Raw genomic sequence first — 23,454 nt, forward strand, 5'->3', positions numbered from 1 at the left:
TCTGCACGGCATAATGCCTCTGTACAATATCTCATTTAGCCCTGTTTCTGATTTATAAATGCACATCCTATTTTGTTTCATCTGTGAAAGGTTAAGTGTCTGAAAATCCTTTAGGTCAAGGTGCTATGACTTGATAAAATAATTTTAATTTTCCAATAATTGGCTTACTTGATGACTTTTTGCCTTCTCATTTTAAGAGAAGGTTCACATAGTAAAATTAATAGAGGATAATGGAAATATTTAATAACATGTTTTAAACCTTGTTGAAATTAAAGTTAGGAAGATTTTACTGTAGTCTGTATGTTTACTTGTATGAATTTTAGATTAATGTGAACATCAAGAGATGCATGTCCTTAGAGACATTTTGAGATTTTAAATTTGTGGTTATTATAAAGCATAATCTAAACACAGGAAGTTGTTTTTTTTTTTCTCTCTCTCTCCTCAGCCTCTGCAAAGGATAGAAAATGAAGTGGAACTCTTAGGAGAACATCTTCCAGTAGGAGGTTTTACTTACCCTCCATCAGCCCACCCCCCAACATTACCTCCATCAGCTCCTTTGCAGTTCTTAACACATGATCCTTTGCATCAGGAGGTGTCCTTTGGAGTAGTAAGTTTTCATACAGTACTATGTTAATTACTTGCTTTGGCAACTGATTGGTTCTGAGTTATGTTTTAGTATAATTCACCATATTTAGAATTATATGTATTCTTGACAGCATTCAGTTGGAAAGTTATATTTAGAAATACACCTGAGTGTATGGCTTAAAATGGTTGCTGTATCCATTAATAAGTTAGTATTTAAGAAATATTAAAAACCTTGAACAATAAAAAACTTGACTGTTTAAGTCTTTTTTTTTTTTTTAATTACTTTGACAGATTATTTGTAAATGTAGAGTGATCCTAAATCTTTTTAACATTTCTCCCCCTGCAGCCTTATCCTCCATTTATGCCTCGGAGGCTCACAGGACGTAGTAGATACCGATCCCAGCAGCCAATACCACCTCCCCCTTATCATCCAAGCTTACTGCCATATGTGTTGTAAGTTCTTTCTTAATGATTTCTGAATTTTGAAACTCTTAAGATTCTCTTTCCTTTATGAATGTCTTCTCTGTGGTCTATAGCTTTCAATGTGGTAGTTATTTGTTTTTACTTAACGTTAAAGGGTGGGGTGGGAGGAGCCAGTTAAGGCTGAAAGAAAGTGAAGAACGGTAACATAGGAGAAGTGGGGAAGGAAGAAATCTGTGAGCCAGAAAATAGATTTAACAAATAAAGAATGGCCGGGTGCGGTGGCTCAAGCCTGTAATCCTAGCGCTTTGGGAGGCCAAGACGGGCGGATCACGAGGTCAGGAGTTCGAGACCATCCTGGCTAACACAGTGAAACCCCGTCTCCACTAAAAAATACAAAAAGCTAGCCGGGCGAGGTGGCTGGCGCCTGTAGTCCCAGCTACTCGGGAGGCTGAGGCAGGAGAATGGTGTAAACCCGGGAGGCGAAGCTTGCAGTGAGCTGCGATCCGGCCACTGCACTCCAGCCCGGGCGACAGAGCGAGACTCCGTCTCAAAAAAAAAAAAAATCAAGAAGCAGAAAAGGTTAAGATTTTTGCCTCTTTTACAACTGATAACACTTACCACCAGCCTTGATTATTCAGTTTTTAGTGCTGTTTTTCTTAGGGGGAAAGGAGAAAAATTATTTCTATGTCTTAGAACTACTCTGTTTGGATTAAGTTGGTCTGTAACAGAAATTCCCATGGGTGGTACACATGGTGGGGTTTTTTTTTGTTTGTTTGTTTCTTTAGACAGAGTCTCAATCTGTTGCCCAGGCTGGAGTGCAGTGGTGCAGTTTTGGCTCATTGCAACCTCTGGCCCCCAGGTTCCAGTGATTTTCCTGTCTCATCCTTCCAAGTAGCTGGGATTACAGGCGGTCACCACCATGCCCAGCTAATTTTTGTACTTTTAGTAGAGACAGGGTTTCACCATGTTGGCCAGGCTGGTCACGAACTTCTGATCTCAGGTAATCTGCCTGTCTTGCCCTCCCAAAGTGCTGGGATTACAGGTGTGAGCCACCGCGCCCTGTGAGTAATTCTTTATTTCTCTCTCACGTAATAAAGTCTAGAAGTAGGCAGCTCAACGATGATTTGTTAGCCCTGTGACTATGAACAATGTTAATGGCTTCCTGTACAAGATCTAAGATGGCCTCTCAGGCTCTAGTCATATGACATTCCACCTAGCAAAAATAGATTCCTCTGCCTACCTGCTCCTCTCAAGGGTATGTTCCAGAAGTTGCACGTATAACCCCTGCCTCTGTATCACATTGGCCATAACTTAGTCACATGTCTATAATTACGTTCTAGGAAAGCTAGGAAATACGGTTTTTATACCAGAAGGCCACGTGCCTTTGTTACCACACTGTTGTAGTTTTTCCTTCCTTCCTCTCTCTCCCCATTTTCTCTCTTTCTATCGTAATGTCAGATCTAGTTTGTCTCCCGATTTTGTTCTTAAAATGTTTTAGTTTAAGGTCTTTTGCATTTCCTTATAAATTTTTAAATCAGCATGTGAGTTTTTACTTAAGTGCTTGCTGCAATCTTGGTAGGTATTGCATGGAATTTATAGATTATTTTAAGGAGAAAGTGACATCTTAATGATACTGAGTCGTCGTCTTATCTTAATGATACTGAGTCGTCGTCTTATGTGGTGTATGTCTGTTTATTCACCTTTAAGTTATCGTAGCAATATGTTTGCCATTTTTATTTTACAGTTCTTACATATGTTTTGTTACATTTTTCAGATTAACACTGACCATTCTTCATCCTTATAGCACTGGCCTTTGTCCTCCCTGTCCTGTTCATTGAATTAATGTACTAATATATTCAATGCTAGTGTGATTGTTTTCACTGCAGATCAATGCTTCCAGTGCCACCTGCAGTGGGCCCAACTTTCAGCTTTGAATTAGATGTAGAAGATGGAGAAGTAGAAAATTACGAGGTTAGTAGATGAATTGTGAATTAATTTGGGGAGTATTGTGAGCATGAAAGTATTATTCAACTTAACTCTTTAGACCACAGGCGTCCAATCTTTTTTTTTTTTTTTTTTTTTTGAGACAGAGTCTTGCTGTGTCTCCTGGGCTGGAGTGCAGTGGCCGGATCTCAGCTCACTGCAAGCTCCGCCTCCCGGGTTCACGCCATTCTCCTGCCTCAGCCTCCGGAGTAGCTGGGACTACAGGCGCCCACCACCTCGCCCGGCTAGTTTTTTGTATTTTTTTTAGTAGAGACGGGGTTTCACCGGGTTAGCCAGGATGGTCTCGATCTCCTGACCTCATGATCCACCCGTCTCGGCCTCCCAAAGTGCTGGGATTACAGGCTTGAGCCACCGCGCCCGGCCAAGGCGTCCAATCTTTTCACTTCCTGGGCCACATGTAAGATACACTAACACAAATAGTAGCCAGTAACCTTTTAAAACATTGCAAAAAATAAATCTCAGAGTATTTTGTGAAAGTTTATCAATTTGTGTTGGGCCACATTCAAAGCCATCCTGGGCTGCATACAGGCCATGTGTTCAACAAGCTTGATCTGAACATTTATTAGGTAAACACTTTGTGCATTTCAAGATACAAACATGTCATAAAAATGATTTAACATCTTTAAGGATATTTGAATATGTACTACCACAGCTATGATAACAGGTAGGTAGATGGGTGCTCTATTAGAATTACATACAATTCCAATGAGAATGCAAATGAGAAAACAGTGAATTTTGATTAGATATGCTGAAAAGATTTTGTGGAAGCCAAAATGTTTGAGCTAGATCTTAAATAATGTAGAAGCTTTTTCATCTTTAAAATTGAGGCAGAGAAATGCTGGACATTCTTGAGAATCAACAGATGGTCTGTGGTTAAAGGGAGAAAATCGGCATTTGATTGAAAAGCTTAATTGGTTGTCCTTCAGTGCTTGCTACTGAGTGGACATAATTTTGAATATTATGGGGGAGGGAGGAGCCACTAAATGTTTTTGGTGCTTTATGGCATCAGTACTTGTTAAGAGTCCAAACTCTGCCAGTACTGTGAAGTTAGAAAATGGTGACAGGGAAACCTATTTAGGTGTTGTAATAGGTCAGGCGATAAATTATAAAACCATGCATGTTCTGAACTTTAGGAACTGTGAATAGAAAGGAGTACAACAGTCAGCCAATTTTTGACAAGGCCACCAAGAAGACACAATGGGGAAAGATAGCCTCTTTAAGAAATGGTGTTGGGAGGCTGAGCGCAGTGGCTCACCCTGTAATCCCAGCATTTTGGGAGTCCAAGGCAGGCAAATCACCTGAGGTCAGGAGTTCGAGGCCAGCCTGGCCAATATGGTGAAACCCTGTTTCTGTAAAAATATAAAAATTAGCCGGGCGTGGTGGTGGGCGCCTGTAATCCCAGCTACTCGAGAGGTTGAGACAGGAGAATCGCTTGAACTTGGGAAGCGGAGGCTACAGTGAGCCAAGATCATACCATTGCACGCCAGGCTGAGTAACAGAGCAAGACTCTGTCTGAAAAAGAAAAAACAAAACAAAAAGAAATGGTGTTGGGAAAATTGGATATCCACCTGCAAAAGAATGAAACTGGACCTTGACACCATACATGAAAGTTAACTCAAAATGGATTAAAGACCTAAACTTAATATCTGAAATGATAAAAGTGCTTACAGAAAACAGGGGAAAAGCTCCTTGATATTAGCCATGGCATTGGTTTTTTGGCCATCACACCACAAGCATAGGCAACAAAAGCTAAAATAAATAACTAGGACTACATTGAACTAAAAGGCTTCTGTACTGCAAAAGAAAGAAAGAAAATGAGGCCGGGTGCGGTGGCTCAAGCCTGTAATCCCAGCACTTTGGGAGGCCAAGATGGGCGGATCACGAGGTCAGGAGATCGAGACCATCCTGGCTAACATGGTGAAACCCCGTCTCTACTAAAAAATACAAAAAACTAGCCGGGCGAGGTGGCGGGTGCCTGTAGTCCCAGCTACTTGGGAGGCTGAGGCAGGAGAATGGCGTAAACCCGGGAGGCAGAGCTTGCAGTGAGCTGAGATCCGGCCACTGCACTCCAGCCTGGGCAACAGAGCGAGACTCCGTCTCAAAAAAAAAAAAAGAAAATGAAAGGCAGTCTACAGGTTAGGAGAAAATATGAAAAGTAAACATCTGATAAAGGGGTTAATATTTAAACTATACAAGGAGCTTATACAACTTAGTAGCAAAAAAAATGAATAACCCAATTTAAAAAAAATGGGTGGAGGACCTGAATAGACATTTTTCAAAGAAGACACAAAATGTCCAGCCAGGTATATGAAAAGGTGCTCAACATTGCAATCAGGGAAATGTAAATCAAAACAACAATAAAATACCACTTCACACCTGTTAGGATGGCTGTTATCAAAAAGTAAGTATTGGCAAGAATGTAGAGAAAAGAACCCTTTTTCCATGGGCTGCAGAGTGAATGTTTTGTTGGCAGGAAAACAACATACATCTCTTTGTACATCTTAATCAGAGCACTTGAGCGGTAATATTTTGAAAGGAATCTTTTTTTCTTGAACGGGTCTCAAAAGTGGTCTTAAAATATTCTGTAAATCATACTGTAAACAGACATTCTGTCATCCAGACTTATTATTGGGCAGAGTAGATTTAGCATAATTTCTTAAGGGCCCACAGAATGGCAAATGAGCATTGGCTTCAGCCTGCAGTCACCAGCTGTATTAGCCCCAACAAAAGAGTCAGCCTGTTATTTGAAGCCAGGCATTGCCTTTTCTTTCTAGCTATGAAAATATTAGATGGCATTCTCTTCCAATATAGGGCTGTTCCATCTACATTGAAAATCTGTTGATTAGTCACTTTCATCAGTGATCTTAGATAGAGCTTCTGGATAACTTACTACAGCTTCTATATCAGCATTTCCTGCTTCACCTTGCACTTTGTTGTTACAAAGATGGCTTCTTTCCTTAAACTTGATGAACCAGCCTCTGCTAGCCTCCAACTTTTCTTCTGCAGCTTCCTCACCTCTCTCAACCTTGATAGAATTAAAGAAAGACAGGGCCTTATTCTGGATTAGGCTTTGGCTAAAGAGGAGGAGGCAAGAGAATCTGAACCTAGGAGGCGGAGGTTGCAGTGAACTGAGATCATGCCATTGCACTCCAGCCTGAGGATAAAGCAAGACTCTGACTCAAAAAAAAAAAGAGGCATAATAATTACAATATTGAAACACATCACATATACTAAAGTTCATGAGTTGATAGTGGATACTTAAAAAGAAAAAAATTAGGTCGTCTCATCCTATTCTACCTAAATTCTGAGTATTGTTTAATATTAGGCATTCTAATAAATGAAGAATGATAAAATTAGAATATTACCATTTTGCCCATTCTTTTTTGTTTGTTTTGAGACGGAGTCTCGCTTTGTCGCCCAGGCTGGAGTGCAGTGGCACGATCTTGGCTCACTGCAAGCTCCGCCTCCTGGGTTCACGCCATTCTCCTGCCTCAGCCTCCGAGTAGCTGGGACTACAGGCGTGCACCACCACGCTCGGCTAATTTTTTGTATTTTTAGTAGAGACGGAGTTTCACCGTGTTAGCCAGGATGATCTCGATCTCCTGACCTTGTGATCCGCCCGCCTCGGCCTCCCAAAGTGCTGGGATTACAGGCGTGAGCCACCGCGCCTGACCCCATTTTGCCCATTCTTTTTGTTTGTTTTTTTGTTTTGAGACGGAGTCTCGCTCTGTCGCCCAGGCTGGAGTGCAGTGGCGCAATCTCAGCTCACTGCAAGCTCCGCCTCCCGGGTTCCCGCCATTCTCCTGCCTCAGCCTCCGGCATAGCTGGGACTACAGGCACCCGCCACCTCGCCCGGCTAGATTTTTGTATTTTTCAGTAGAGACGGGGTTTCACCGTGTTAGCCAGGATGGTCTCGATCTCCTGACCTCGTGATCCGCCCGTCTCGGCCTCCCAAAGTGCTGGGATTACAGGCTTGAGCCACCGTGCCCAGCTGCCCATTCTTAATGAATTAATGGATCTAGACGGCTGCTGACATAACCACTAGACATGATGGGCCTTATGGTAAAAGTATTCACATCTACCTATTTATAGGACAAGGAATTTGTTAAACCCAGTGGGTCAGGGATGGGAGTTGCATTTAGCAAATTTCAAACTGGGAATTTCTACAGCTCATTAACCTGGTTTCTTCAAATTTAAGAGTGAAAAAGAGACTTGAGACGTATTAAGCCATGGTAAGTTATGGATTTGTTTGGATCCTTATATGAACAAACTACTTTTTAAAGCTTTGAATTGAAACAAAGACATTTGAATGTTAATTGGTCCATTTGATGTTAAAGAATTAGTGTTAGTATGTTAGGTGTGATGATGTCATTGTGGTTATATTCTAAAGTCTATCTTTTTAGAGCAGCGACTCTCAACCTGGGGACAGTTTGTCCCCCGGAGATATTTGGGAATGTGTGGAGACATTTTTGATTGTTACAGCTGTGGGGTGGTTAACTGGCACTAAGAGAGCAGAGGGAGGCCAGGAATGCTGCAAAACATCCTATAGTACCCAGGCCAGCTCCCACAACAAAGAATTATCCAGCTCACAGGGTCAAAGTTACTTTGTTTTACAGATGCACTTGATACTAATGAAATGATACCATCTTTCAGTTTTGTTTTAAAATAATGTGAGCTTTAGGACAGATGGTAATAGATAAAAGATTAGCTATGGACTACTGACCTGCGTAATGGATAGATCAAGGTTCATTAACGTTGCTTTTCTACTTTTGTATGTGTTTAGATTTTTTCATAAGAAACATTTTTAAAATTATTTTAATAGGGCTGCGGTGGTACGCAATTGTAGTTCCAGATACTCAGAAGGCTGCGTCAAGAGTATTGCTTGAGTTCACAGGAGTTCGAGGCCACAGTGCACAATGATCATGCCTGTGAACAGCCACTATATATACTCCAGCCTGGGCAACATAGCAGGACTCCATCTCTTTTAAAAAAAAAAAATTGGAATGCAAAACAAAGACAGATGAAAACATGTCATCTTTTACCGCTGCAGGCCCTGTTAAACCTGGCAGAGCGACTGGGAGAGGCAAAGCCTCGTGGACTGACTAAAGCAGATATTGAACAACTTCCTTCTTATCGGTTCAATCCTAACAACCACCAGTCAGAACAGACTTTGTAAGTATATTTTTCTGACATCACTCTGCTAAATTTCCTTTTCTACCTTTATGAAATAAAAGCTTAAGAGTCATTAAGGTAAAAGTTGGAAGAGGAAACAAAAAGTTAAAAGAAAATGCTTAAGAGTCAGAGATAACTTTGATAAAGATAAGTTATCTCTATTTCATAGTCTAAGCCAATGCTTGTCCAATAAGTCAATATAGAGCTAATTAAATGAAAAATTAAATGTCTTAGTCATTCTAGCTAATGGCTGCTGTGTTGGGTGGTGTGGATCTAGAACATTTCTATCTTCGAAAGTTCTGTTAGGGCTGTTTTGGATTTTAATGTTGCTTAGCAATTTTGTTTCTAATTGACATTCTAGAATGTTTTCACACAAGATTGAAACTTCATGCACATAAAGTTTGAGGTTCTTACCAAAAATTTCTGCTTAGTAGGGGATCTTTTAAAAATAGTTTTATTGATATATAATTTACATACTGTAAAATTCCATTTAAAATGTGCAGTTGAGGCCAGGCACGGTAGCTCACACCTGTAATCCCAGCACTTTGGGAGGCTGAGGCAGGTGGATCGCCTATGGTCAGGAGCTTGAGACCAGCCTGGCCAACATGGCGAAACCCTGGCTCTACTAAAAATACAAAAATTAGCTGGGCATGGTGGCAGGCGCCTATAATCCCAGCTACTCGCAAGGCTGAGGCAGGGTGAATTGCCTGAGCCCGGGAGACGGAGGTTGCAGTGAGCCGAGATGACACCACTGCATTCCAGCCTGGGCGACAGAGCGAGACTGTCTCAAAAAAATAATAATAATAATTAAAAAGTACAACTCAGTGGTTTTTTGTATATTCAGAGCTATGTAACTATCACGACAATCAAATTTAGACCCGTTGCGTCACCCTAAAACGAAACCCCTCACCCACTTCACCCACTAGCAACACTCTTCATATTTCTACCTCATCTTGGTGCCTCCTCCCCATCCTCAGTCTACACTTTGTCTATATAGATTATACATAAATGGGGTCATATATGATCTTTTTGTGTCTAGCATCTTTCACTTAGTATAACTTTTTCTATATTGTAGCTTTTACTAGTAAGTTATTTTTTATGGCCAAATAATATTCCACTGTATAGATGGACATTTGGGTTTCCACTTTTGGCATTGAATAATGCCAAAGGTAAATAATGGCTTTGAATCACGCTATATTGTCTATTTTTTTTTTATTATTATAGCCAGCCTAGTGGTTGTGAAGTGGTATTTCCTGCAGATTTGATTTACATTTCCCTGATAGCTAATGATCTTGAATGTTTCATGTGCTACTAGCCATTTGTATACCTTCTTTTCAGAAATGTCTATTTGGATCCTTGCTTCATTTTCCATAAGTTGGTTTGTCTTTGTATTATTGAGTTGTAGAAGTTCTATACGTATTATAGATCTCATCAGATAAATTATATTCAAAAATGTCCTCCCTCAGAATAGGGATCTCTGAGGAATAGAATAATAAAAAGTGTAAAAAAATGTTTTGCCATTCTGTGGATTGTTGAGTTTTTCAGTGATGTCCTTTGCAGCACAAAATGTTTAAATTTTGATTTTGATTTATTTCAGCCTATACTCAGCCCTCTGTATTCAGCCAACCAAAGATAGAAAATATTCAGGAAAAAGTAAAAATAGAAAATAATAGAGCAATATGTAGTACAAATAAAGAACAATACAGCATAACAACTATTTACATAGCACTTACATTGTATTAGGTATTACAATATATTAATGATTTTAAAGTATATGGGAGGGTGTGCATAGGTCACAAACACTATACCATTGTATATAAAGGATTTAAACATCCGCAGATTTTGGTATCCATTGTGGGTCCTAGAAATCAATCCCCCCTCAGATACTGAAGAACAACTGCATTTCTTTTTTTGTTGTTAATTCTTGTGCTTTTAATGTCATCTCCAAGAAACCATTGTCTAATCCAAGGTCATGAAGATTCACTGTGTTTTCTTCTGAGAGGTTAATAGTTTAGCTCTTAACACTTAAGCTTTTGATCAGTTTGAGTCAGTTTTTATATGGTATGAGGTAGAGGTCCACCTTTATTCTTTTGTATGTGGACATACAGTTGTTCCAGCACCTTTTTTTTAAATAGTATAGAATCTTTGGTATTAAGATTGACTTCATATTAACTAGAAATTTTCTTGGTAATCTGTTAGTAAAGCAAAACCCTCTTACTGCCTTAACATCACAAAATTTTTTCAGGGTATTGGTTAATTTTGTTTAAAAATTTAAGTGATATTTTGATAACAGAATAAATTATCTTGTAGGTTTCAATAGTCATAACAATAGAAAACCATCTGGTTTTATGGTTAAATGATCTTTTTGCTTTTTTTAGGTGTGTAGTATGCATGTGTGATTTTGAGTCAAGGCAGCTACTTAGAGTCTTACCCTGTAACCACGAGTTCCATGCCAAGTGTGTTGACAAATGGCTTAAGGTAAAGTGATAATATCTTTAAAGGAAATGACATTGAATTTTTCTATTTTATTGACCATAGGTTAATTAGAGTAAGTTCATAACTCAGTGGACAGGAAGACAAAATGGAAACACAGCTTTGAGTATGATCTCTTTAAATGAGGAGAAAAGGCCAGTAAAAATTAACTGCAGTCAACAATATAGGAGTGATTATATAAAACCCAAACGGATGACCTCTTGATAATCAGTATGTCCTTTCTCATGGCATACAAGGACAAGGCCCGAACTTGCTAGGCCACAGTTTGCTTCGAGAGTTTAGAAGGCTCCCTAATTATAGCTCTGTTGTCAGAGGTTTGCATGGAGAATAGTACATCTAGTGTTTTTATTTAATTCTGACCATTTTCTCCTTTGTATATATGAACAAAAGCACAAAGGACACAAATCCATAAGAGTGGCTATGCCAGGGTAAAATTATTGCAGGGGCTTCTTTTTTATGTATATATTTTTTGAAACAGGGTCTCAATGTGTCGCCCAGTCTGGAGTGCAGTGGTACAGTCATGGCTCAGTGTAGCCTTGACGTCCCAGGCTCAAGCGAGACAGGGTGTCACTATGTTGCCCAGAGTGGTCTTGAACTCTTGGGCACAAGCAGTCCTCCCACCTCAGCCTCCCAAAGTGTTGGGATTATACACTGCACCTGGCTATTTAATGTTTAAAAAAAAAAGTTTACAAAATCTGCTTTTTTACTCTTAATAGTTTCATAGTCTCAAATTGTAACAGTAGAATAAAAATGTGATACAGTAAAAGAACTTTAATAGGCTGGGTTGCAGTGGCTCCATGACTATAAAAAAAATTTATATAGTCAAATTTGTTATTTTTTAAATGAAGTGTTCTGATTTGGATAAAACTAGGTAACCTCACAATTTAGAGAGGAAGATAGAGTTCTGAGGGAGCACAGTTCCATAGTATCTAAGTTAGCCCAAACTCAATCCTGAAGACAAAGAGTCTTAAATTATTTTAAAAGGAAAGCATTATATGTGCAAATCCCTGACATGTGCAAACAGAACAGTCAAAACCACAAGTTCCATGTGGCTGATAGTTGGAATGTGAGGAAGAGTGGGAAAAGAAAAGGTGTTCAGAGAGAAAATCAATGACCAGCTTGTTGTGAAGCCACTCTGAAGTGTGAAGGAGTTTAGGTGTGATCCTGAAAGCATTCGGGAAGGACATAACAGACTGTTTTAGAAGGATTTCTGGCCACTGTTGGAGGATGGAGTAGAAGAGGTAATTTCTGAGAGACAGGGAGATAGAATAAAGACGTGGTGGGCCAGAGAATGGATAGTGGCAACTGGATGAAAAGAGGGACTGATTTGAGAATTACCATAATGCAGAAATAAGATTATGTGCTGAATGGGTTGTAGGAAGTAGGAGAACAGGTGATGCTTACGTTTCTGGCATTAGCAACTCCACAAATTATGGTCCCATTTGTTGAAATGGAGAAAGCAAATTTAGGAGCCAGGGAACCAGGTGAGTAAGTAGAGCTATGGTATAGATCCAGTCACCTATTTTACAGTCAAGCTTTCCTCAGTACCACTAAATGTTTTCTGTGACTTCATTCCATTAAGAATAGCCAAGGGGCCAGAAATGGTGGCTCAGGCATGTAATCCCAGCATTTTGGGAGGCAAAAGCAGGAGGATCGTTTGAGGCCTGGAGTTGGAGACCAGCCTGGGCAACTTAGTGAAACCCTTGTCTTTTAATTGGCTGGGTGTGGTGGCACACACCTGTTAATCCTAGGTTCTCAGGAAGCTGAGGCAGGAGGATCACTTAGGCCTAGGAGTTCAAGTCTGTAATGAGCTGTAATCATGCCACTGTGCTCCTGTGGACAACAGGGTTTAACCCTGTCTCAAAAAAGAAAAAAAAACCAAGGTGTTACTTTAATGTCAGTTGTTAACTTGGTCCAAACTGGTGAATGTAATCTTGTTTGTATATTTTAACAGACCTACTAAAAATCATTCATGGCGGCCAGGTGTGGTGGCTCACACCTGTAATCCCAGCACTTTGGGAGGCCGAGGTGGGTGGATCACCTGAGGGTCAGGAGTTTGAGACCAGCCTGGCCAACATGGTGAAACCCCGTCTCTACTAAAATACAAAAATTAGCCAGGCATAGTGGTGGGCACTGTAATCTCAGCTCCTCAGGAGGCTGAGGCAGAAGAATCACTTGAACCCAGGAGGCAATGGTTGCAGTCAGCCAAGATCGTGCTATTTCCCTCTAGCCTGGACAACAAGAGTGAAACTCCCATCTCAAAAAAAAAATTCATGGGCTAATTCGGAGATTTGTGGGTTAAAAAAAGACACAAATTGCTTTGTACCTCTTCAGAGGAACAAAATGTAAAAACTGTGGGAAGGAAAAGTAGTTTCATTGCTTTTAATGTGTTTCATTGTATATGTCACAATTTAAACAAGTTTTCCCTTTTGTTTTGTAGGCAAATCGTACTTGCCCAATTTGCCGAGCTGATGCTTCAGAAGTGCATCGGGATTCAGAATGACCAACCTAAGAAGCACAAATTTAGTTTGGGTGTTCCTCATCACATGTATATACGGACTATCCATTGAACTTAATCTGTGTGGCTTCCAGCCCTCCCTTTACCAAAAGGGTCAATGGACCTTTCTTTGCACTGTGTGACTTAATCAACTATAAAAGCTTACAATTAGTCTTCACAGTTATGGGATTGTTATACTAACCGTGTGATTGGAACTCCAAAGACTTTTTCTTTAGCTTAATTTTGTGTGTGCACTAACATTCCCTGGTTTTTGTGTGATCATTCCGAGTGTTGCTGCAAGATTACAGTGGACGTGATCTTTTAGCATGTGCTTTTATAAAAAGTGGTAGCTACAGATGATATAGCAATCTACCTTATATAGAGCCTTCAGAAAACTGTGAGTGGAAATGAATGCAGCGTATGACTGTTGGTGATAAGTGTATCTGTGTGAGAGTGTGCACAACTACTTGTGAGAGGGCATGGTAGCTAACGTGTGTATGAGATCCTATATACCAGCATGTACCAAGAATGTGTGTGTAGTTTTAATTATGCTGCAATGTATAATCTGGTGTGTTATTTAAACAGCACTAGTACTGTACACTGGTTTTTTTCCCCTTGTGTTTGCTGTTGCACACTGATTGCTGAGGGTGCATCAATTACAAGCATTGAATACTCCATCCCCTTCCCTCCCAATGAATGGAATGAGAAAAGCCTTCTTCCTTTGCTTCAGGCAGCTGTCACCTTCTCTTTATTGGTGGTCCTAAGGAGGTCACTTAAGGAAAAAAAAAGTTTAACAAATTCTCACTCCATGAACCTGATTTTTTTGATTCTGTTGTGGAAATTTTAAAATCTCCAACTTGCTGTTTCCAAAAAGGTGGTGCAATATCATACATCATCAGTTAGCAATATTAGCATTTCAATCAATGATTTGAATGTTGATACTTTTTTTCCTTTACATTTCCAGTTTCTTACAGAAAGTACCTGTGATTTTTTTTTTTAATGTTTAGATTTGTAGTCTATTCTGAAGATATTTGATTAATATATTTCTAAGAAGACCACTAGTCCCATGAAGTCTCACCTCGTTGACTTCCACCAGAACAAAATCTGTTAATTCAGCTTGACTTCTGATATGTGTTCTGTGTTCAAGCTCCTGTGGGCAACTAAATTGTTTTAAGAAAGCTATATTTCTGTCCATATTAATTCACTTGCCAGACTCCAGTTCTGAAAGTTGTCTAGTTCTTCCTTCATCACATGTGCTTCTCATCGAAACCCCTGTTTCAGGATGGATCAAGTGCTATTACAGCTCATGTTCCTTAGACCTGATTTGTTTTGATGTTTTAATCGCTTTTCCTTTTAATTTTTGTTGAATGAGAAAAGTTTAATACAACAGGTGTCCAGAATACTTGCAGTATAAATGAAGATTTGATTTTTGTATAAAAAATAATGCTGTTAAACAGGAATTGACCTTCATTTAGTTGATCTAACACATAGCTGTGTGGGGTTTTTTTTTGTAGGTTCTTTGAGCATAATTCAGATTGTTTAAAGTCATTTTTCCAGCAATGTTTAAATTACTTTCTCATTCTTTTAGTGTATTCAACATTGTCTGCCTCTTCCTGCAGTTGATGTAATTGCTTTGTTTGCAATAGCACAAGCTGCATTATTCCAGTCAGGACTGTGATAACTTGCTGCCAGCCCCACTCAACTTTCAGTTGGTTCTGTGTCAGTTTTCCACTCAGACAGTGTTAACTACTTGTTACTGCCATGCTGCTTGCCCTCCCTTGAAGTGTCTATAAGCTCATCACAGCCTAGAGTTAAGTAAAGTTAATTCACAGAAGCACAATTTTGCCCTTTTTGAGACACTGTTGCCTCTATCTAGTCGTACACGTAGGGTTTTGCACACTCTGTTTGCCCCTAGGTTGTCAGTGCATCAGAAATACATCTAAACAGTGGTAAAAATGCACATGTTACTTTTAAATCATTAGGATATCCCTCACCTGTTCCTGATGAATAAAAAGTGTGTTAAAGACCAAAATTCTTGGCATAATAATCAGCTACATACAAATCACGTATCATTTAATCTTTTTTTAATGAAAAAAAAATCATGTTTAAAATGGCAAAAGCCCATCTTATACACTTTTATATAGCTGCAAAAAATTTATATCTGTACAGATCTAACATAACACTACTACACTCAGTATTCATTTTATTGAAGCATGCAAGTAAAGCACTTTTTCTAATTTATATAGAGATACCTAATTAACAAGGCACATTGTACTAATGACTAGGAGTAGCAGCTTTTTCTTCCCTCCCTCTATGAATTCTTATAATGTCCCTTTTTCTGTAAATTTTTGAGAGGCAGTTGGCAATTTAGGAGGCAGCAGGGTCTGTTTTGGTAAAGTCTTGAATTTCGTTGTTGCACTCTTGTGACTGATCTCTCTGTGGGAATGTCTTTTCTTTGCGTGGGGCTCATAGAGATGTGTGCGGAATTGCTTATTGTGGTTAGTGTGTATCAGGAACACACACAGACACACACACACGTATTCTGACCAGCTCAGGCTTGCCACAGTGAGCAGCTTTGTGGCTAGCAAAAGAGAACAGTTTATTTGTGCCCAGCCATTGTCACCTTGGGTGATGCACCAGATAGCAGGCAGATGTTGGTTCATGGCCTTCGTCCTCTTTCCTCCTAAAATAATATTGGCTTTACCACCTTAACTCAGCTGTGGGTTTTTTGTGGGTTCTTGTTAGTTTTTCGGCATGAATTGTCATCTTTGGTGTTTTTTTTTTTTTTTTTAATCCCCACCCTTCAAAAAACATAAGGCCTCCAGGTATCAAGATCTCATATTAGGATTTTCTGTCCTTAATTTTTTGAGCAAAATCTGGAAAATGTGAAAGCATATTTAGATTTTATATACTATCTGAAATGTGATTTGTTAAGATTCTTAAATTTGGGCCTCTTAGAATAATTTTGAATGAGATCTACCGACTCACTTGTGAGAATATTTTTCGCAGATATCTTTGGGCCTTTTCATTAGAAAGCTGTTTGCCCCCCTGTTGGTACATTTGGTTACCTCATTTTGCCGTTTGTTTCCGATTGTGAAAGCTCACAGGGGTGTTTTTTGGAATCATTTGCTGAGTCATTTTCTCAAATCATATTCCATTGTATCAGTTAACATATAGTTTTAAATGTATGTATTATAAATATCTGTAACCAAATCATTTGAAGGCTTGATAAATTTTTAACAAAGTTTGTACATTTTTTATGAAAGTTACTAGTAATGCTTTACTAAGTAGTGCAATGAATTTTTATTTTTAATCCCTGTGCCCAATTTTGGAGTTGAGAGGGTTGTTGGTAATAAATGTATGATGTACACTTAAAACATTTGTTGTTTCATGTCACTGTGTTAGGAATGGGGAAGGGTTGTATATGCATGGGGATGGAGAGATAGCAGCAGGAAGATAGAGCTGGGTTGAATTACTGGCTGCCAGATTCTGTATTTCTGTATTTCTGCATTTGTGTAAACAACTTAGAAATGCAAAAGTAACTAGCATTGTAACATATGGAACATATGGTACATATTTATAAAGGCCAAGAAGATAGCAGAAAGAGTACAGCCAAACATGTGGTGTATGCATTTGAGCAGTAGAGATATGTAAGCAACATAGTGAGACCCCCATCTCTACAAAAATGTTTTAAAAATTAGCTGGGCCTTGTGGCGCACACCTATAGTCCTAGCTACTTGGAAGTCTGAGGTTGGAGGATCACTTGAGCCCAGGAATTTGAGGTTACAGTGGGCTATATTTGTGCCACTGCAATCCAGCCTGGGCAATAGCAAGAAGACCCTGTCTCTAAAGGGAGGAAAAAAAAAAAGCTGGGTGCGGTGGTATCACACCTGTAATCCTGGCACTTTGGGAGGCCAAGTTGGGCAGATCACGCAGTCAGGAGTTCAAGACCAGCCTGGCCAACCTGGTGAAACCCCATCTCTACTAACAACACAAAAATTAGCCAGGCATGGTGGCACATGTCTGTAATACCAGCTACTCGGGAGGCTGAGGCAGGAAAGTCGCTTGAACCCGGAAGGCGTAGGTTGCAATGAGCCGAGATCGTGCCACTGCACTCCAGCCTGGGTGACAGCAAGACTCCATCTTGGGAAGGGCGAGGGGGAAGATGTAAGTAACTAGAATTCAACTAGTTCTTTATATGTTAACCATAAGAGGCGGGAAAGAAGACTGCAATAGACGGCTAGTCAGATTTGTCCACGTTAGCTACAGTTTATGTACAACTTCCTGTCAACATAATATGGAAAGAGGAGCCTCTGCTTGTCATTTTCCATATATATTTGTATAGTTTTCCTTTGACCAAAAAAGGAAGAAAATAAAAATGATATACTTATGCATATGCTATGTTAATTAAGATTTTACCCTCTTGACTGGCTCCAGTACTCATCTGACAGAAGTGACCACATCCTGATTTTTTTCCAACATACGTAGAAGAGTACTTGTGTTTAACTTTGAATGTTTCTAGAAACCCAAAACTTACGCCATGTCTTATGACAAAGGCATTTACTGCTAAGTACCCATGACTACCCAAGTCACCCTACTTAAATAAGTCATGGAGGGGCATGGTTCTGGCCAAGGGCCTGTAAGGATAGGCTATGTGGCCTTTCCATGCAGAAACATACATAAAAGCCAGCTTTCTTCCTCTGCTTGGGTAGTGGTGTCCTGTGTCACTCCCTAGAAAAGAGTTGTGGTTTTTGTTTTGTTTTTTTTCCCCCGCTCTTTCCCCCAGGCTGGAGTGCAGTGATGTGATCTCGGCTCACAGCAACCTCCGTCTCCCGGGTTCAAGTGATTCTCCTGCTTCCGCCTTCCAAGTAGCTGGGATTAAAGACGTGTGCCATGACACCCAGCTAATTTTTGCATTTTTAGTAGAGACAGGGTTTATGCCATGTTGGCCAGGCTGGTCTCAAACTGCTGACCTCATCACCCGCCTCAGGATCCCAAAGTGCAGGGATTACAGGCATGAGCCACCATGCCCAGCTGGGAGGATAAGATTCTTATGAATGGGAGGATCACATCACAGCTAAATGTTTCAGCTCTCTTGTACACTTCAATGAACTGGATGAACAAGGCCATTCAATAAAGTGTAATTAGCCACATGATTTTAAATTTTGTTAGTAGCCACATTAGAAAGAAAACTTGAAATTATTTTTAATATTCAGTCCAATATACCAAAATATTTCTACTATAATATTAAGATACATTTTCTCATACCAAGTCTTTGAAATCCAGTGTGTATGTTACATTGACAGTGCATCTCAATTTGGACCAGCCACATTTCAAATGCTCAGTAGCCACATCTGCCTAGTGGCCACCAAGTTAGATGGCATAGGTCTAGACCAGAACTATGCAAAGCTACCTGGTTTCTAAAGAACTGAACGTTACTTGTGATAACCCCAAGATGGTTTACTATTATTGCATGCCTTAACAAACTACAGTATGATTTTAAAACATTCTATATATAGTTGAATGTAACTTTCGTTGCTATAATACATTAGAAAATACTCATTTTTAAAGCAGTCTGAATTTCTCTGAAGCTGCCATAGATAACATTCAAAAACAAAGCTCCTTGTTTGTCAGTAAATTTTCAGATATATTTGCTTGAATTCACAGCTATTTAAATTGGGCCAGGCACAGTGGCTCCCACCTATAATCCCAGCACTTTGGAGGCCAAGGTGGGTGGATCACTTGAGGTCAGGAGTTCAAGACCAGCCTAGCCAACATGGTGAAACCCCATCTCTACTAAAAATACAAAAAAAAAAAAAAAAAAAAGGGTCGGGCATGGTGGCTCACACCTGTAATCCCAACACTTTGCGAGGCTGAGGCAGGCAGATCATGAGGTCAAGAGATCGAGACCATCCTGGCCAACATGGTGAAACCCCATCTCTACTAAAAATACAAAAATTTGCTGGGTGTGGTGGCGCATGTCTGTAGTCCCAGCTACTCTGGAGGCTGAGGCAAGAGAATCGCTTGAACCCAGGAGGCAGAGGTTGCAATGAGCTGAGATCGCACCCCTGCACTTCAGCCTGGCAACCCAGCGAGACTCCATCTCAAAAAAAGAAAAGCCGGGCGAGGTAGCAGATGCCTACTGTAATCCCAGCTACTCGGGAGGCTGAGGCAGGACAATCACTTGAACCTGGGAGGCAGAGGTTGCAGTGAGCCAAGATCATGTCACTACACTCCAGTCTGGGCAACAGAGTGAGACTCTGTCTCAAAAAAAAATTCTTTTAAATAATTTGATCCTCATAAAATTCAGCATTCCGAAGAATTGGGGGTAGGAAACTTGAGCCCCACTTTGAGATGGAGTGGATTCCTCTTGAGATTCTCTACAGCACACATACTCTTGACCTTTTCATGTATCTCTGTCTCCTAATTTGGCAGGAAATACAGGAAAAGAAACAAGGAAAAGGCCAGGCGCCGGTGGCTCAAGCCTGTAATCCCAACACTTTGGGAGGTTGAGACGGGCAGATCACGAGGTCAGGAGATCGAGACCATCCTGGCTAACACGGTGAAACCCCGTCTCTACTAAAAAATGCAAAAAACTAGCTGGGCGAGGTGGCGGGTGCGTGTAGTCCCAGCTACTCGGGAGGCTGAGGCAGGAGAATGGTGTGAACCCGGGAGGCGGAGCTTGCAGTGAGCTGAGATCCGGCCACTGCACTCCAGCCTGGGTGACAGAGCGAGACTCCGTCTCAAAAAAAAGAAAAAAAGAAACAAGGACAAAACATCAACATAGTGACAGCCAGGAATATTGAATGTTACCTTATCATCTGAAAATATGTGGTAGAATTAGTTTGGTTATTTTCCCACTATAGAGAAAAAGTGAATTGTTCAGGAAGAAGAAATTCACCTCCCCTTCAAACATCTAGTTCTTGGTCTACACATGGGAAAAATGCATGGTGACTGGTTAATAACCAGTGAGCCACACCTAGCAGTCTGCCAGGACCCAGTAGTCTGGCTAAGTCAGGTGGTTATTGCATATCTTCTGGTGAAGAGTTCTCCAGTTGGGTGTGGTGGCTCACACCTGTAATCTCACTTTGAGAGGCTGCATCTGGCTGATGGCTTGAGCTCAGGAGTTGAGACCAGGCTGGTCAACATGGTGAAACCTCATCTCTACAAAAAATACAACAACAAAAAACAAGGCCGGACGTGGTGGTGCACACCTGTAGTCCCAGCTACTAGGGAGGCTGAAGCAGGAGGATTGCCTGAGCCCAGGAGGTGGAGGCTGCAGTGAGCTCTGATCATGCCACTGCACTCCAGCCTGGATGACAGAGTGAGGCCCTGTCTTTAAAAAAAAAAAAAAAAAAAAAAAGATCCTCCAAATGTGTGCTGACGTGGATTTCTGATAGTTCAAACTTAATCCTAATATGATAGACATTTCTGTAGTCAGTGTAAGCAGCATTGTATCCACACATCCTAATTGGCTCTTTTTCTCCTTTTCTGCTTTTGGACGTTAGTACTAAACTTCAGCTGAATCAGAGGAAAAGAATGACTCATCTACCAAAATAAGGCCGGTCCCCTTGCCAATAAAAAATGTGTCACTGTCCATGGTGATTCATGCTCAGAATGCCCCATCCTTGATGCCATTAAAGAGGAAAATAAGTCACATTTACTCTAATTCCAAGAAGATCTACAGGAAAGTGAGACCATCTCTCTGATCGAAGCTACAAATTTTAGTTAGGGAAACAAATCAGGAAAAAGAACTCACGTTGAGTTATTGTTCAACACACACACACAGAGATCCAGGTCCTTGCTAAGGAATATTCACAACCTAACTCGGCTCCATGAGCTTTTATTGAGCACCAGCTTACACCAGGCAGCTTTGAAATCAGGTCTTTAGTGTATTCATTTCTTAGTGCTGCCATAACATGTTACCACAAATGTGATGGCTTAAAGCAAAGTTATTCTCTCGTGGTTGAGGCTACAAGTTAAAAGTCAAGGCCGGGCGCGGTGGCTCAAGCCTGTAATCCCGGCACTTTGGGAGGCTGAGACGGGCGGATCACGAGGTCAGGAGATCGAGACCATCCTGGCTAACACGGTGAAACCCCGTCTCTACTAAAAATACAAAAAAAAAACTAGCCGGGCGAGGTGGCGGGCGCCTGTAGTCCCATCTACTCGAGAGGCTGAGGCAGGAGAATGGCATAAACCCGGGAGGCAGAGCTTGCAGTGAGCTGAGATCCGGCCACTGCACTCCAGCCTGGGCGACAGAGCGAGACTTCGTCTCAAAAAAAAAAAAAAAAAAAAGTCAAGATGGTGGCAGAGTTGGTTTTCTCTGGCGGCTCTGGGGGAGAATTTGTTCCATGCCTCTCTCCTAGCTTCTGATGGCTGCTAACAACCCTTGGCATATCTTGGCTTGTAGACATAACTCCAATCTCTGCCTCTGTCTTTACATGGCCACCTCCCACGTGTCTATCTTCTTCAGCTGGGTGGAAGGTCCCATGCCTCTGCATAGATGACAGCAATGAGATCGGCTGTAGGGATACTTGTAAGAAAAGCCCAATTCAGGCTGGGTGCGGTGGCTCATCCCTGAAATCCCAGCATTTTGGGAGGCCGAGGCAGGCAGATCACCTGAGGTTGGGAGTTTGAGACCAGCCTGACCAACATGGAGAAATCACGTCTACTAAAAATACAAAATTAGCTGGGCGTGGTGGCACATGCCTGTAATCCCAGCTACTCGGGAGGCTGAGGCAGGAGAATCACTTGAGCCCAGGAGGCGGAGGTCGTGCCATTGCACTCCAGCCTGGGCAACAAGAGCAAAACCCCGTCTAAAAAACCAAACGAACAAACAAACAAAAAAGCCAGATTTGTTTCAACTCAATAAATCATTTTGGATCTATTCTAACAAATGAACTTGAGACTTCAGAATGTCTCATCACAAAGGATGGCCAAAATAATTTGGCCTAGAAAATGTTAACAAAGCTCACTCATTCCTGCAATCAAGATAAACCTCAGTCATGCTCTCACAGACTGATTTAAAGTAGCACTGCTTTCTGGTAGGTCCATGAAGATAAATTCACTATGAAATGCATCATCAGGGCCGGGCGCGGTGGCTCAAGCCTGTAATCCCAGCACTTTGGGAGGCCGAGACGGGCAGATCACGAGGTCAGGAGATCGAGACCATCCTGGCTAACACGGTGAAACCCCATCTCTACTAAAAATACAAAAAAAAACTAGCCGGGCGAGGTGGCGGGCGCCTGTAGTCCCATCTACTTGGGAGGCTGAGGCAGGAGAATAGTGTAAACCCAGGAGGCGGAGCTTGCAGTGAGCTGAGATCCGGCCACTGCACTCCAGCCTGGGCGACAGAGCCAGACTCCGTCTCAAAAAAAAAAAAGAAATGCATCATCAGATAGATGAGCTTAAAAGGAATAGATAGGAAGCCTACAGCCTGTGTCCCACATGGAGAATCAAAATCTAATGAACCTCGAAGACATCATGCGAAGTGAAAGCAGCCAGACACAAAAGGCCACTTACTGTATGATCCTGTTTGTATGAAATGTTAAGAATTGACAACTCTACAGAGAAAGTATTAATAGATGAGTGGTAGACTAGAGCTAAGGGGATAGTGGGGTTGAGGGTGATAATGAAAGGCTATAAGGTTTCTTTGGGGGATAATGAACATGTTCTAAAATTGATTATGGTGATGGATGACAACTCCAAGTATATTGAAAGCCATTGAATTGTACAAAGTGGATCAATTGTATGGTACAATTATCTATAATTGAACTATATCTTAATAAAGCTGCTTCTAAAAAGCACAATGACATATACCCACCAGAAAATATCTATAATTAGAAAGATTGACGATACCATATGTTGGTGAGGATGTGAAGCAAACAAATTCTCATCCGCTGTTGACAGTAACATAAACTGGAACAACCAATTTAGAAAACTGGTTGGCATTGTCTACTAAAGTTCATGTGCTATAACCCAGTCACTCTTCTTCTAGGTATATTCCTAATAAGATGCATGCGTATGGGCACCAAAAGCCATGTACAATAATGTTCACAGCAGACTATAAAAGCCCAAAACTGGAAACAATCCAAATGTTTATCGACCATAGGGCTGATAATAAATTATGGTTGAGCTTTACAATGGTTTTTATACAGCAAAGAGAAAACCAGCTACACCAAGCAACATGGGTAAATCTTGCTAACGCACTGAAAAAGACCCAGAAAGAGCACACTCTCGTGCCTCATTCTATATACTTGTGAGAATATTCTTACAAACTG

At 40.8% G+C, this 23,454-nt stretch overlaps 1 protein-coding gene across 11 annotated transcripts in view; it reads left to right on the top strand.

The window, feature by feature from the left end:
- The window catches only part of RNF38 (ring finger protein 38), a 141,746-nt gene extending 125,193 nt beyond the window's left edge, over positions 1–16,553 (top strand). For 10 of the 11 annotated variants that reach the window (XM_023203176.2, XM_023203177.2, XM_023203178.2 and 7 more), the window contains 6 exons: positions 446–607; positions 932–1,038; positions 2,895–2,979; positions 8,063–8,184; positions 10,563–10,662; positions 13,118–16,553. In XM_023203176.2, coding sequence (XP_023058944.1) covers positions 446–607; positions 932–1,038; positions 2,895–2,979; positions 8,063–8,184; positions 10,563–10,662; positions 13,118–13,180 — 639 coding nt within the window. In that variant the 3' untranslated portion in view covers positions 13,181–16,553. Of the gene's footprint in view, positions 1–445; positions 608–931; positions 1,039–2,894; positions 3,060–3,378; positions 4,335–8,062; positions 8,185–10,562; positions 10,663–13,117 lie in introns of those variants that run through there. The other variant, XR_002729812.3, reaches the window with a different exon arrangement.
- Positions 16,554–23,454: the final 6,901 nt, after the last annotated feature.

This window comes from Piliocolobus tephrosceles, chromosome 14, assembly GCF_002776525.5.
Source record: "Piliocolobus tephrosceles isolate RC106 chromosome 14, ASM277652v3, whole genome shotgun sequence".
NCBI lineage: Eukaryota > Metazoa > Chordata > Mammalia > Primates > Cercopithecidae > Piliocolobus > Piliocolobus tephrosceles.